General features: G+C 40.1%; 1 protein-coding gene across 4 annotated transcripts in view; it reads right to left on the minus strand.

Moving 5' to 3' along the window:
* Positions 1–14181, minus strand: part of inppl1b (inositol polyphosphate phosphatase-like 1b) — a 32148-nt gene that overhangs the window by 9480 nt on the left and 8487 nt on the right. The window contains exons 4-16 of one of the 4 annotated variants that reach the window (XM_069171779.1): positions 9973–10023; positions 7870–9046; positions 6559–6622; positions 4373–4511; positions 2863–2983; positions 2249–2389; positions 1941–2028; positions 1708–1785; positions 1150–1287; positions 905–1019; positions 703–803; positions 521–623; positions 199–395 (exon numbers count right to left, since the gene is read on the minus strand). In XM_069171779.1, coding sequence (XP_069027880.1) covers positions 199–395; positions 521–623; positions 703–803; positions 905–1019; positions 1150–1287; positions 1708–1785; positions 1941–2028; positions 2249–2389; positions 2863–2983; positions 4373–4511; positions 6559–6622; positions 7870–8006 — 1422 coding nt within the window. In that variant the 5' untranslated portion in view covers positions 8007–9046; positions 9973–10023. Of the gene's footprint in view, positions 1–198; positions 396–520; positions 624–702; positions 804–904; positions 1020–1149; positions 1288–1707; positions 1786–1940; positions 2029–2248; positions 2390–2862; positions 2984–4372; positions 4512–6558; positions 6623–7869; positions 9047–9957; positions 10024–12762; positions 12795–14181 lie in introns of all 4 variants that reach the window. The other 3 variants (XM_069171780.1, XM_069171781.1, XM_069171782.1) reach the window with 3 other exon arrangements.

The following is a 14181-nucleotide window of genomic DNA, read 5'->3' on the forward strand; positions in this document are numbered from 1 at the left end:
CCTATCAGCAAACCTTTAATTATTCTAATAATTGATTGTTGCAGCTGCTTTAGCAGAGAAGCCCTTTATCTATTCTTGGCATGTAAATGAGGGAATCTTCTTTTCTATTGAAAATGTTAGATTAATGGATAATACTCCACATTTAGGCATGAGGATCACTAAATTAAGTTGAAAAAAAGTTGGTAAAATGAGAATTACCTGTTTGAAGTCAATATGAGTGTAGCTGCGAAGTGTTGCTTTGATGTGCTCGGTCCACTCTCTTTCCCCCTGAGGGTTTTCCTGAGTCCCCAAAGCGTAGATATCATGTGGGAGAAAGGCGGTTGAATCATCAGGTGTGTGTCCCAAACCACAGCAGGTCACCCACGACTGCAGGCTTCGAGGAGGAGGGGAGCCACCTGCAGACACAAAACAACACAGTATATTAGTAAAATCAAAATACTCCCCCCTACTCTAACTCTGAGCATCAATGTGTTTTCTGTTGCCTGACAGTGAAAAATACTGTCATCACATTAATGGTTACCCATATTCCAGGTGCCAACAAACACAGAGAGCACGTCAGGTTCACTCCGCTGAGAGTGCCTGGATTTCATCAGCTGGAGCAGTTGGCAGAAGGAGTCACATTTCTGAAAGACATGACAGTGAATTACGTTAAGGGAAACCGTGGATTACAGGAAATAATGAAGCCTCATCATCTTGCCTTACCCGTGCACTCTCAAACGTCATCTCCCGCGGTGTGTTATGGTGACTGTCAACCACCATTCGTACCTTGGCTGGACTGCTCTGAAACTTGACAATCTGTAGGACTGAGAGACAGGGACCATGCCAAAAGGCAATTATAGATATTAAATACAGTATATAATTATAAAATATGTTTTCAAGTAAGACAATGTAAATATGTTCTTACTTCTGTCAAGCGAGACCCTCTCTATACCAAATGAACCAGCCTTCCTGTCAAAAAGCAGCACTCCTGTGTCCACATCCACAGACACAGTTTGTCTGCCATACCTCACCATCTTCACCTGCACAAACATTTACAGAGTCAGAGATCACATGATTTTTCTCGCTTTGTGTTTTCAAATGTAACTCAATAATGGACAATTTGACAATATTTTGGGTTGTATGATAAAGTGCCTTTTCACACTGATTTACCTGGAAAGAGTGGACTGGCAGCTGTCTGACATTGTTCTTCACAGGTGTTACACTGGTTGGTGTCGGTTCAGGATGGGGCGGGCTAGGTTGCACTGCCAGGTTGTGATTGGTCACTGCATCTTGTAACGCTTTTAATACCTTTATGGCAGAGAATAATGCAGCGTTACACTCCAACTAGTATTCTCTATCACAAACAAGATTTGCGTTTTTCATTTGTAATTATGAAAACCTCATCAGCACTCAATAACTAACTACTGTTTACCTTTGGTGATACAGGTAAAGATATGTAATAATAGAAATGTAGAAGCAGTGCTGTTGTAGATATGAAAACATGTTTCTGGCTAATAGAGTGAGTGCTGCCAAGTAGTTGTTCATAAACTTTCTTTCTGGAGTTCAGTTATTGGCTTAAATCTTGACAACAGCAGTTGTTTCTTTATGGCCCATGTACTGACCATACAAGCATTACCAAGAGAAGCCATCATTATATATCTTGTGTAATTTTTCTAGTGTTTGAGTTTCTCAGCTGCTCAGCAGCAGTTTTACTTAACATAAACAAACCTTTTTCTCCAACGAAGAAAGTAGGCTGACCAGAGCTGAAATCTTACACAACAGGCTGTCTATCTCCATCTCTGGACCCTTGTTCCCAAAACAGAAGACAGAATGCACAATGAGTTTCTGTAAATGAGTTTATACAAAAGTTTTATTCCACAAAGTTCTGGGTAACCATTTTAGAAATACTACAGCTCATTGTTGTTCAAGTAAAAGTATACGTCACAGTTTGTATATAGTACCTGTGCCTTGGTGGGTGTTAAAGAACAGCTTGGATGGTCGAAGACCTTGGCCAGGGTTTCCAGACTTGAGAGAGTCAGATCAATCTCACTGCAGAACCGATCCATGGACAATTTTTGTTTAATCATCATAAATCAATAGACAAATTAAAACCATAGCCCAAATCACCTAACATATGCTATATACTGCAGGTAGTGAACAATGAAGATGTTCAGCAGTAGTTCATAACATTTACAGTCCATACTTTAGAAACTGCAACTACTGGTCACTTGAAGTTCATCATTAAAATAAAGTGCAGAATGCTGCTAACCTGTTCAGGCCTTGGCAGGCAGCACTCAGAGTCCGCTTGAGGTGACATAGTGTTGTTGCTCCTTTATGCACATTCTCAATGTCGAGAGGCAGCTCACTGAAGAGGTAGTCATTGAGCAGGCCAATCACCTCACCTGCAGTACTGTTAACGAACAAAACAGGCAGAATTCATACCATAATATGGGATATGAATAAAAGCTATTTCTGTTGTGAGTTTAAATTTGATTCGCAAGCAAAAAAAACTCTTTAGAACTTGTGAGAAACAGAGCAGATGAAGAGCAGTAGTTCAGCACACTGCAGATATGACTGAAAATCAGTGTTGTTTATTAACAGGACAAAAAAGTCAAAAGTGGGAACAGTGCTTCAGAAGCAGTTGCTGTGCTTGATTGTAGTTGCATGTCAGTAAAAAATAATTTGCAGTGAATATTAATGTGACACTATAAATCAATTCACAATTCAGTTCAATAAAAAGTCCCAAGCTGACCAGCAATCACACGTATGAGTTTATCCATTACTATCATACAAAAATGCAGACCTCAATTGCTGATTGCATGCTGATAGGAACTATGGAGAGAACAACTGATTACTTAAAAAAAAATTGCTGAACAATAATACCTGGATGTGTTCAGCTCTTGCAGTTTATCCAGGAATGGGGTATGAGGAGCTGGTTTTGCTGGGGGTCCTGTAAGAGGGGCTGTGTTGACAGAGGCTGGAACAGGAGGTGGCTTCTCATCATCTGTGCGAACACCAAAAATAAGGAATGAATATTGCAGCTCTAAGACAAAGATCTTAGAGCATTCATTAAATTTAAAATTCATTGTATATTCTTTTTTTCCACTTTTTATTTGTATTGTTTTCTTTATGAGAAAAAAAAAAGAATAAGCCATGCAACTAAAAGAAAACCACATCAAAACAACAGTGCGGCACATCAACAGGGTTGCCAGACACTTATGTCAACCATAATTTTAGTCCAACAAACAGATATTAAGGAATATATACAAAGCGGTCTGTACACAGCATTATTTAAACTTGAATCTAAATATACACAAATGGTATAGCATCCTGCATGAGGAGAGTAATTGACATTTTAAGAGACACGAAAAAACAAAACAACATCAAAAAAGAAAAAACATGCATGAGGTTAGGGAGGTCAAGTCACCAGTCGATTTCCTTATTTTGATAAATATTTGATCCATTTTGTCCATCTTGCTAAGTATGTGTCTTTTCTTAATCTCAGAGGAAGAGTCAGCCTTTCCATATCATGAATTTCTTTGATGATTTCAGCCCAGTTTTCTACTGAAGGTGGGTCGGTTTGTAACCATTTACAAGTAATTGCTTTTTTTTTTGCTGCAACAGTTAATATTTTCAGGAGGTATCTGTCATTTCCTGTTATTCCTTCTGGTAGATTGCCCAAATAAAGTGACTTACATGTTAACAAGATCTGCTGCCCAAGAATATGCTGCATAATTCTCCAAATGTTTTCCCAAAATATTTGTATCTTGGGGCAGGTGCAAAAAATGCGGTAGTGGTTTGCACTTCCATCCCCACAATTTCTCCAGCATGTATGGTTTGTTGTAGTTAAATATGTTTTCATTTTAGGAGTAACAAAGAAACAAACAAGATTCTTCCAACCAAATTCACACCAATACATTGTGATGTCACAGCATCAAGATATAGAAAAAACGGTTTCACACATGTTCTCCCATTGCTGACTGGGTATTTTATCTTCTAATTTTTTCTCCCATCTCTCCTTAATATAGGTTGTGGTAGTTCCCCTGTCCTTTGTAATTCCCTGGTAAAGTTTTGAGATTACTGATTTGGAGCAACCAGTGTATGCCCGTACTATTAATTGTATTATATAATTAGGTTCTTAATTAGAAAGCAGTAATAACTTGGTTTTTCCAATTCCTGAATCTATACAATTTGTAGCTGAATGGAAATATTTTAGTTTTTTGCATATTTTGTTTGTATCCTGAATATGTACCGAATATGTTAAGGAGATCTAAAAGGTTAGGAAGGCAGGCATCTGGGTCACGAATGTATAGTAATACATCATCGTCATTGTATATTTAATTGTAGGAACAAAACCTATTTAACATTTTGGTGGTAACAGCTGTTGGCCCACCTGAGCTCTCATCTCCTGTGTCTGTATCACGGGGAACAGCGTAGAGCAGAGGAGTGACCAGGCCTTTGTGGGGATGCTGGTACCCCAACACCAAGTCCTCCAGCGTCCGGAAACAATTCACCTGCACCCCCTGTGTTGTCTGTGAAACACGCATGCACGACAGCAGCACATTCATTGTATGACCTCTACATATGAATGTTTATGCATGTTCATAATAAACGGGTAAGGCCACAGAAACAGTTAATAAATGCAATGTAGATCGTAAGAGACAAACACTGCAAAAAGCGGTGTAAAAAATATTTCACTTTTGAAAGAGGGTGCTTCAAGTACAGGCAGCAGTAATAACAAATACATAGCTAAAAGGTTATGTGTGTATTCACACACGATATAGAGGTCTATAGTACTAACAACTTATTCAACTCTACAAAGACTGAAATAAAAACTACTGCTACTTCCTTATATTATCCTTATAATCTTCTTCCATCTTAAACCTTTTATGAAACAAAGGTGATAATAACTATAAAACATTAGACCTTTTAATTAATGCCTATAAATTGTCCTATATCGGACTTCAAATAATATAACTGACCAGTTTTAACTTGTATACTTTATCTGCTTGTTAGTGGATGTTTCACACAGGACCCCCGCCCCTCTGAAATCTTGCTTGGTAGAACAAAGCAGAAGTATATGTATTTGCATGACAGAAAAAGTCACATAGGGCGTCCCAGAGGGATTCAGAAAGCTGTGCTCTGTGGCCCAAAGGAGAGGTGACAGCACTGACAGCTACTTCCTAGGTCTAGGAGCTCTTTTCTGTTATGTTTCACTGCACCCTAACATTCCCAGTTCATCTAAAAAGGCCCCACAAAAACAAATGTCTTTTGGCAAGGAAGTTTTATACATGCATATGTTCACACATTTAAGTAGAAGACAAGCTTCCTCTCAAACTTTCCACAAAACCATGCACGGCTACACTTCAGTGGAACTAAAAGCAGTACAGGCAAAACTGAAGATGAAATGAAGGTGCTGGTATACGCACTCACAGTGCTACCATTCACAAAACCAACATGGTGCACATTAGACCACAATACTGAGCGAGCTCTTTTCCTGTGCCCTCTTTTTAGAAGATTTTTGTTTTCATTTCGCGGTGAAAGAAACCGATTTTTGGCTTGAGCTACCTGGTCTGCTCTGCCAGGAACTCTTCAAATAGTATTTTTTTCTACCACAAGGATCTCTTGAAAAGCAATTAAAAAGAAATGAAAAGGAATAAGAGACAGTGAAAGACAAAATTGGCCCCAAAATATCTCCATGGCCCTCTTGGAAAAACAAAAAGGCAAGCATGCAACTACTGAGTAAGTGGAGCAGATCCAGAAAGGGAAAATACGTACTGGAGGTTTATACCGATGGCAGTGGAAAAACAACTGAAATAGCAACAGAGTTTAAGGTCTTCATTGGACAGCAGAGGATTTTTCCAAGTCAAAGGCTTAAAAACGACTGCCAGACAATCGTTATTAAACGAGTTATTGGACTTTAGTATGCAGACACAGTTAAAAAAAAAGTCCGAGATGATTTGTGGTTTAGGCACCAAAAACGTTTATTTCTCTCACTTTTTTCACCTACTGAATGTGTACATGTGTACTTTTGTGGTTGCAATCTTTTCTGTTGTGTGTTTTTATGGTATAGTAACTAGGTCATCTGCTGACTACATGGTCCAGGTGCTCAAAGTATCAAAAACAGACGTATACCATCTCCGGCTCAGACTCTGCCACATCCAACACACTCATGATGTTTAATACAAACAGCCCCATATATACACATAACAAAATAAGCACACCCATTGGTCAATGACCCAGTGTGTGGGTTGAGTAAGAATCTCTGGGACATAAAAACAATTTTTCCTCTGTGCTGCTGAGCTCATGCAGCAAGCATGCAGCCACATGGCAGAGATGCCATTCAAACAACAAAGTCACTGCAGTTGTAATATACTCTGTGCAGAGAGAAAACACAAACATGTTCCTGTTTTCCTTACAGAAAGCAGTAACAAAACATTCTTTCATACTTCTGACTCCCTCTGACTGTCCGTTTTCTCCTTGTGTGTACAGCTTGTGCCAAAGTTTCATGCATCTATTGTGTTGTTCTTTACACTGGTTTTCCTTTTCCAGGCAGAGCATTCAGTGACGAAGGCTCACCTGAACTGCTAGAAGACCATCTGCATCAGGAAGAATACGATAGGTGTGGACATGACGTTGAAACCTTTAGAAAACAAAAATAAGAGCCTTTATTGGCATTGGACATTTTTACAATGCAAACAATCAGAGGGAAAAATATATTTGAATTTATTGTTTAAATAGGGGCCATAAAGTTTCATGGTCCTTTAGCTGGAGTTCCAGCCGTTGTAACTTTCTTCACAAGGCACCAGTTGTTTTACAGATCATTAATGGTGCGTCTTGTTTTAGTTATACATGCGTAAACGACACTTAGATCATCATCTACATCAGTCACCTCAGAGGAATTTGTTTCAGGCAGCACATAAAGATGAATGATCCTTTTAATCGATCAGCATGAACAAAGTGGATCCATGATAGAAGGATGACTAAATACAAATCAAAGCTGTAGAGAAAGTTAATGAAATAAGGAATGAGATACTGTAAAAAGAATGAAGAGAAAGAAGGAGCACTTGGAGGGGCCAGGCTCAGCTTTCAGGAATGTTTCTGGCTTGGGCTGATGAGCAGTCAGCGTAGTGCGGTTGCTGGAGCTCCCGCCCACTTTCAGAGGCCCCAGGGAAGAAAGAGGGGTAAGTGGGGAAACAGGGAGTCATAAGTTAAGGTCTGATAGGCTGAGATGGACTTTATTTGGACAGAACACTGACTAATCTGGAGAGAATGGATATGTGAAGTGGGGCCATGCTGTGTGCACCACTTTCAGCTATAGTAGCACCTTTGCTGCCTGCTGGCAGATGATTGTGAAAGTGATGGATAAGACAGGGTGAGAGAAGCTGCTGAGTCAATTATCAAATGGGGACATTCTGTTGAAATTAATTTATGAACAGTCAACCAAATGTCAAAATCTAAATGTTTCACAAAAGTAGGTAGTTAGGTAGGCTGTACATACAAAGGGGTTTATGTTTCTTCTCAGAAAGCGCAGTATTTACTACTTCAATGAATGACTGAAAAATTCACTTGATATTTTCAAAGGAGTGAAACACTAATAATTAGACATATCGAGTAATATTCAACAACTTCGCAAAAGTGACTTAATGTGAGGGCAGAGGGTCACATTTTCTAAACTTTTTCTTTGCTACCAAAGATTTACAATTATTGCAAACAAGAGATGTACATTTACAAATCCCCATAAGTACTCATGCAGAATATACTGTCTACAATATCATAATAGCTCGACAAAAAAAAAAATTACATTTCATAGGCAAATGTGGTTGATTGTGAAAGCTGAGACAGCTGCCCATCCTCTAAGTAGGTGAATGTGTGTGCGTGTGTACTCACAGCAGGCACAGTGCATAGGCTCCTGGCACAGATTCACTGTCTCTCACTAGGTAGCTGCCATCCCTCCCTGCCCGTGCCAACAAGTCCTCCGCGTGCACACGGCTGATGTCACGATGATACCATGCTGCCGTAGCCATGGCAATCAATACTGAGCGATATGTTCACAAAAATAATCCACATGAGGTGATGAACGTGAACTAACACAAGTTTTAATGAAAGTTTACTTAGATTTGCTAAATTGGCATCCCGCCGGAGGTCTGTCAATCAAGTCATCAGCAACAGAGAGTGTTGGTGTTTAAAACTTCTCCATGATCCTTTTCTTCATTAGCCAAGTGTCAAACAGGCAGCCCTATCAGCTAGCACTTCCTGGATCCCTGTGAGTTCCTTCTGGGTCACACATCCTGTTGCACTGAAGGAAGAAAGAAGAAACATCCAGCTGATTGTGAGGTTAGTCCACTCCAATAACGACCTGCTCTTCAGCAGAAGTTGCAGTCCACTTTTGTGGTAATATCCTTGTGTAGAGAGACTCGGTTTCAGTTTTTGGTTGCAAGCTGTTGCATCCAGGTGGGTGTGTTGCTCCAACAAACACAGACCCTCACAGCAGTGCGAGGGAGGGAGGGCGGAGGTGGTAGAGGAAAAATAGTGAGCGAGAGGTGCAGAGTCTGAATGAAGCAGCCACCCCTGAGGCAATGAGGCAATGATGGTGCCTCTAGCTTAACCACAAACACAAGTCCTCCTCTGGTCCCAAAACAAAAGCCCCACATGCAAACAACAGGGAAAGAAGAACCAAGAAAGGCAAAACAAACAACTGGAGCTGCACACACGGCGCCCACACACTCATGCACGCACACAGCAGAGACAGAAACACACCAGATGGAACTCAGTCAGCACTAAAACCAGACAGGCATGCAACAGAAACCAGACTAATTCAAATGATTTCCCAGCTCTGTTGCCATATAAGGGAAAAGCAACACCCTCCAAAAAGTTCAGCTGATGACTAGAGTTGTCTTTGCTTCTTCCGAGCCCAGATTCCATTTAGAGTATGTCTGGTTGGATGTAGGCTACTCCGGGGGGGGGGGGGTCTTACTTTCATGCTGGATGTTTGTGTGCTGGTGTGCGTGTCTTGTCAGAAGCGTCCCATCAGCCCTGGCGTGGTCTCCAGCGGTTCTTCAGAATGCTGTCAGAGCAGAGGGAGGGAGCGGAGAGGCAGAGGACAACCCCGTTAGAGAGCAGGGCAGACAGAGGAAGTGACTCGACATTCCAGATGGCGGACATAGCCAGGAGAATTCTTGTGAGGGGCTCAACTTCACCACCCGTGTGTGAAACAGCAGACTACTTCCTTTTTTCTCTCTCTCTCTCTCTCTCTCTCTCTCCCTCCTCCTGTCTATTTTCTTCTTCCTCGCTCTGCCCCTGCACAGTGTCTTTCCTTAAATTCCAAACAGAAAACAGAGTTTTCCACTCACAGGTGACCTGTTTGGTTAATCCTTTCTTACTTATTTTTTTACACATCCTAAGACATTTCCTCCGCTGGCTTTTACTTTCACCCTTTCTTTCTCCCGTCCCAACCTTTTTCTCTCTGTCACCCTCCCTTTACTGTTCTTACTCTTATGCTCACTCCTTCCCTCTCAGCAAAACACAGTCTCCATATGGTTATGATCATTCCTAAATTTCTTATTTTGCCCTCCTAGAACATCATCCATTAGTCAGCCCTCCTACATCCCTCCCACTCCATTAGCTGGAACTCTGTGGGAAGCTGTTTGGTCCCACATTTACTGTTCTGCCTCTCACTACTCAGCAGAAATGTGCCGACCACCAACCGCAGACCCCATAAAACAAATTGACGCAACTCCATCCCAATCTGATGATGCATCTCCTTAACCCTCAATCTGTAATCAATTCTTCTTAGTATTGCTACAGCACATAATTGAAAGACATTTAAATCATGCCACTGAAGCTGTCCGGCAGTACTTTGAGCTTAATGCCAACATTGACATACTAACATGCCCACAATGACACTGAAAACATGCTGAATTATTAGTTAATGCTTTTACATGTAAATGAGTTTACACAATCCAAAAAAACATGCACCTCAGGTCAGGTTACCTGGCGCCGGCTAGTGGCAGCCTGTTGCAGCAGCTCCCCCCTGAGAGCCTGCTGTAGTGAAGAAATTTCCCCTCGGGGATTAATAAAGTGAAATAAAAAAACAATTCAAAAAAAATAAATCCTGATTAAACCCATTAGCCAGATAAATCTCTCTGTCTGCTGAATGCAAAGAGGTCATATTATATGGGCGCAGCATGTGCATCAGTAATTTCAGCCAGCTGAGGCGGCTAACTTTCCCTTTGGCTCTATGCTTACTTGAATGGGGATTTTTTTTTTTAAATATATATATCTATATATATATATATAGATATATATATATATATATATCTATATATATATATATAGATATATATATATAGATAATAAATGCCATCATGAGGCCCTTCTAGACTATCCAAGTGTTGTCATACCGATTTGATCACATTCCTAAAGTAAAACATTTCATATACAGTTTATTCACCGTTTTAAAGCCACAACAGTGGGAGCGGGCTGGCTATGGTAGAGCCTTTTACGTAAGCATATATCGGCAGTGTTTTTGTAATTACACTCACTGGCAGGAGGGGGTGACAAAAGTTACAAATGACCAAAATGTCAACCTCATGGTGATGCCAGAGAAAAACTGTGAGATCACCAATTTCAGAGGGATTCAGTGTCTTGGGACCATGAACATCTGTATAAAAATTTAAAAGGCAAGCAATCCAGCTACTGCTGAGATTTTAGTCTGAACTAAAATGGTATACCAACCAGCCATCAGAGCCACGACACTAGTGTAGCAGAAGACTTGGAAGATAATTTAATACCGGCAACATGAGGATTTATGAACCCTGAAGAACACACAAACATAAAATGTCCTGCGTTTTTAACTATAGGTTTTGAAAAAGCGACTGGAGATGGATTCACTGACATCTCGTGAGAGAAGCTGAAAATTATATTTGACAAGCTCTTCATCAGAATATAAACTGTGATGAAGACACATCTCTGATGATAGCCGGATATACTTATAAAAATCACAGAATTTCACCGTCATTATGAGAATAATCCCCTGGTTCCCAGATAGCTGTCCATTTATCACAGTCATCGTTCTCAGAAACAAAAGTTGTGTGATGTTGATTTGGTTCCTGTAGTGTCTGTTACTCAATCCAGCTCTATCAAAGGCTGTGCTTATGCAAGCAATAGCTTGGACAAGGTGTACTCCAAGAATCGCCCGCTCGCTTTTATTTTCCACACTGAAGGTGAGATCAGCTTTTGAATTTAATTAACATCATTTCATTTAACTTGAGTCAAAGTCCCTTATCTGGATGCCAGGGATGCTTTAAGAGCTGTGGCTCTGCTAATCATGGAAATCCAGTACTCTATTATAAAATCAAGGCCAGGCAGTAAGGCAGGTCTCGACTTTATATAAGAGACAAAATCCAGAATATCCTAAAGAGAAATACAAATCTATTTCGTAAAGAATTTAACAAATTCAGTGTTACCAAAAGCAGCTCGATTGGAGGATAAACTGGCTTTACAAAAAATATATTTACTATAAAACATCAAGAACAGTTAATTAAAGTTGTCAGATTGTGTTTTTTAAAATAACAATACACTCTTCAAAGTAAACCTGAATTAGAAATCATTGGTAAGTAAGGGCTCAGGTTGTGGATGACCTGTCTTAATAACAGCTACCTTTCCCACTGATGGAAGTAACAACCATTTAAAATTTCAGCATGAGTTCAGTTGAGTTAGTGAGTAGCAGCTACTAAAAATACATCTGGTTTAAGGTAACATGGGAGCTGCAGAACATAAGCGAGAGACGGCTAGTGTCTGTACCTGCTTGACATTAAGGCTGAGGTCATAGTGCATGTTTCAAGTGCATGAATATCTTAAAGCAGTAATGTTGTCTAAACTACTGTACACCTACAAATCTTTTTTTAAGGTTTCGCTGACAGCCCTCGGCACTGCTCACCATTAGTTAGAGGTTGTACTAATTGCCTCTGCATCTGCAGTAATGGTGTCCCAAATTCACAACACACTGAAGACCATGGCGTTAAGAAGTGGTAATACCACTGTGGAGTAATGCACTGGGACAAGTCAGTAGTCTATTCGAGGGACAATGTTGACTGTCTTTATAAACTCTTTGCCGAAAATGGCACCAGCTTAACTGTAAGGGGCTTATGTGACAGTATGTAGCCTCGCAAAGCCAAAACTGGAAGAAGAAAACTTAAGAGAGACAGTTCATCATGAAAAGGTCAGATCATAAGATTAATCAAGGTTTTTTTTTTAAAGTGAATTTATCCCAGACAGTATTAAATGGGATACAAAAATACAGGAAAAGTCACCAATTATTAGATAATGTATCTCTATTTCTAAGCCTTTAACATTACCTATTTAAGACAAGATACGACTAAAATCTCAGAAACATTACAAACCAGTACACAAACAACATTTACACATTTGCCATACAGATATTTCTAGTTATACCAGCAATGCGGGATTGTTGTTTATCCGTCTGCTAGTTAGAGTAATTAAAACCCTGTGAACAAGTGCGTACATCATGGGTTCCACGATAGCCTCCTCTGTCGCTGTTGTTGTGGTTGTAAAATTGTGGATAAATTGTTTTGAACATTATCACCTCCACGAAATGATTCACAATCAGAATTTGATCAATTCAGCCCGAAAACATTTGAAAAGTCTAAAGCTGCATGCTTGAATTATTTCATCCACATTAGACTTCGCATAGGGCTAAACCTGAAGTGTCTCATGCACATGCTTTGCCCACAGAGCATGCCCAATATGCATTTCTCTGACCAGTGCGGGAAAGTGAAACCGGATACCAGATTCTGTAAAACACAAAATTTACCAGGCATTGATAGGCTTAACCAGCAGTCTGGGATCTGGTTTGGGAAGTGTTGTTGAATGTAACAGATGTTCATGTTTGTAAAAGTTCTGCACTGCAGGTTTTAAAGGGCTTTTAAGACAGCTTTGTTTCTTTTAAAATTTCTTGTGAAAAGTGTGGTAAGAGGAGTGGAGAGATCTATTGGCATCGACAATTATCACGTGTTACATAAAATCCCCATGTTCCACATAAAGACGTCACTGTTCCCACACACCTCCATTCTTCCAGAAGTAATTGTTTGCTTCAACTTCTTACAATGACTTATTGTATAATGGAGCAGTCTCTGGCCTGTTTTACACAGCTCCTTAGCTGTTCAGGATTTTGTTGCACTGACATTAACAATAGAGACATGCACTTAACAGTGAAGCTAGATGTTTGATGTAGAACACTAATGGGGAATGATTGGGAGAGCTTTAACCTATTAAAGAGTTTTAACTCCTAACTGATGATCCAGCAGTGTGATTCACAGCAGTGCTGTCCAATGTAGGCAGCTTTAAAGAGATCTCAAACATCGTCCCCAAATGATAGGTGAAGGGAGGCCAACACAGACATCTACAAATCTCATTTGTTATCCATGACTGCCAGGGTGTGACAATCCAGCCATAAAACCAATCATCCAGCTACCTCGCTGATCACTCAATTACTCGTGGTAAAGGAAGTGTGAAGATCCAATGCAAACCCCAGTGCACGCCAATTCACAAGATGGATCCTTCAGAGGTCACTGCCAATAAATGTGGTGCTCAGACAGACGTGAAAGCCAAGTCGAACCTGCGGCTCCCTCCCTAATGAAGGAGTTCAGCTTCAGAGACACACATTGAGGTCTATGTGTCTGATATAGTTGAATCTATACCAACTCATCAAATCAAATATACCACACTTTATATAGCCAATTAATCTGGAATGGGTGGAAATTAAGTTATATATTTCTCTCAAATACACAATAAATGACCACTAATTCACTTCCGCTTTTATATCCTCAATAGGACGATAAAATACATACTCTGATTAAATTACTAAACCAACCTTGTTCAAGACCATTAACAGTGGAACCAACTGCAGAATGATTTTCGAATCAGATTGATGCTTATTGTAAAGCCTTGTTGCTCGCACAGCAGCAGCAGGCCACTTAGCTTTCTGTAAAACCTTCCATGAGAACAGATTGTAGAAGGCTTGATAGAGGAGCCATCTGCTGTCCTGGCTACCAAAACAACTACAATCCAACTAATACCTCTCTAGTCCAGTCTAAGCTATAAGAAAGGAAGTCCTTGAACATTCACACAGTCCATTCAAGACGATCCTAACTGTAACTTTAGCAAGGTTGTAATTTTAAA

Source organism: Embiotoca jacksoni, unplaced genomic scaffold, assembly GCF_022577435.1.
Source record: "Embiotoca jacksoni isolate LCO1_2020_lvr unplaced genomic scaffold, fEmbJac1.0.p SCAF_5, whole genome shotgun sequence".
Taxonomy (NCBI): domain Eukaryota; kingdom Metazoa; phylum Chordata; class Actinopteri; family Embiotocidae; genus Embiotoca; species Embiotoca jacksoni.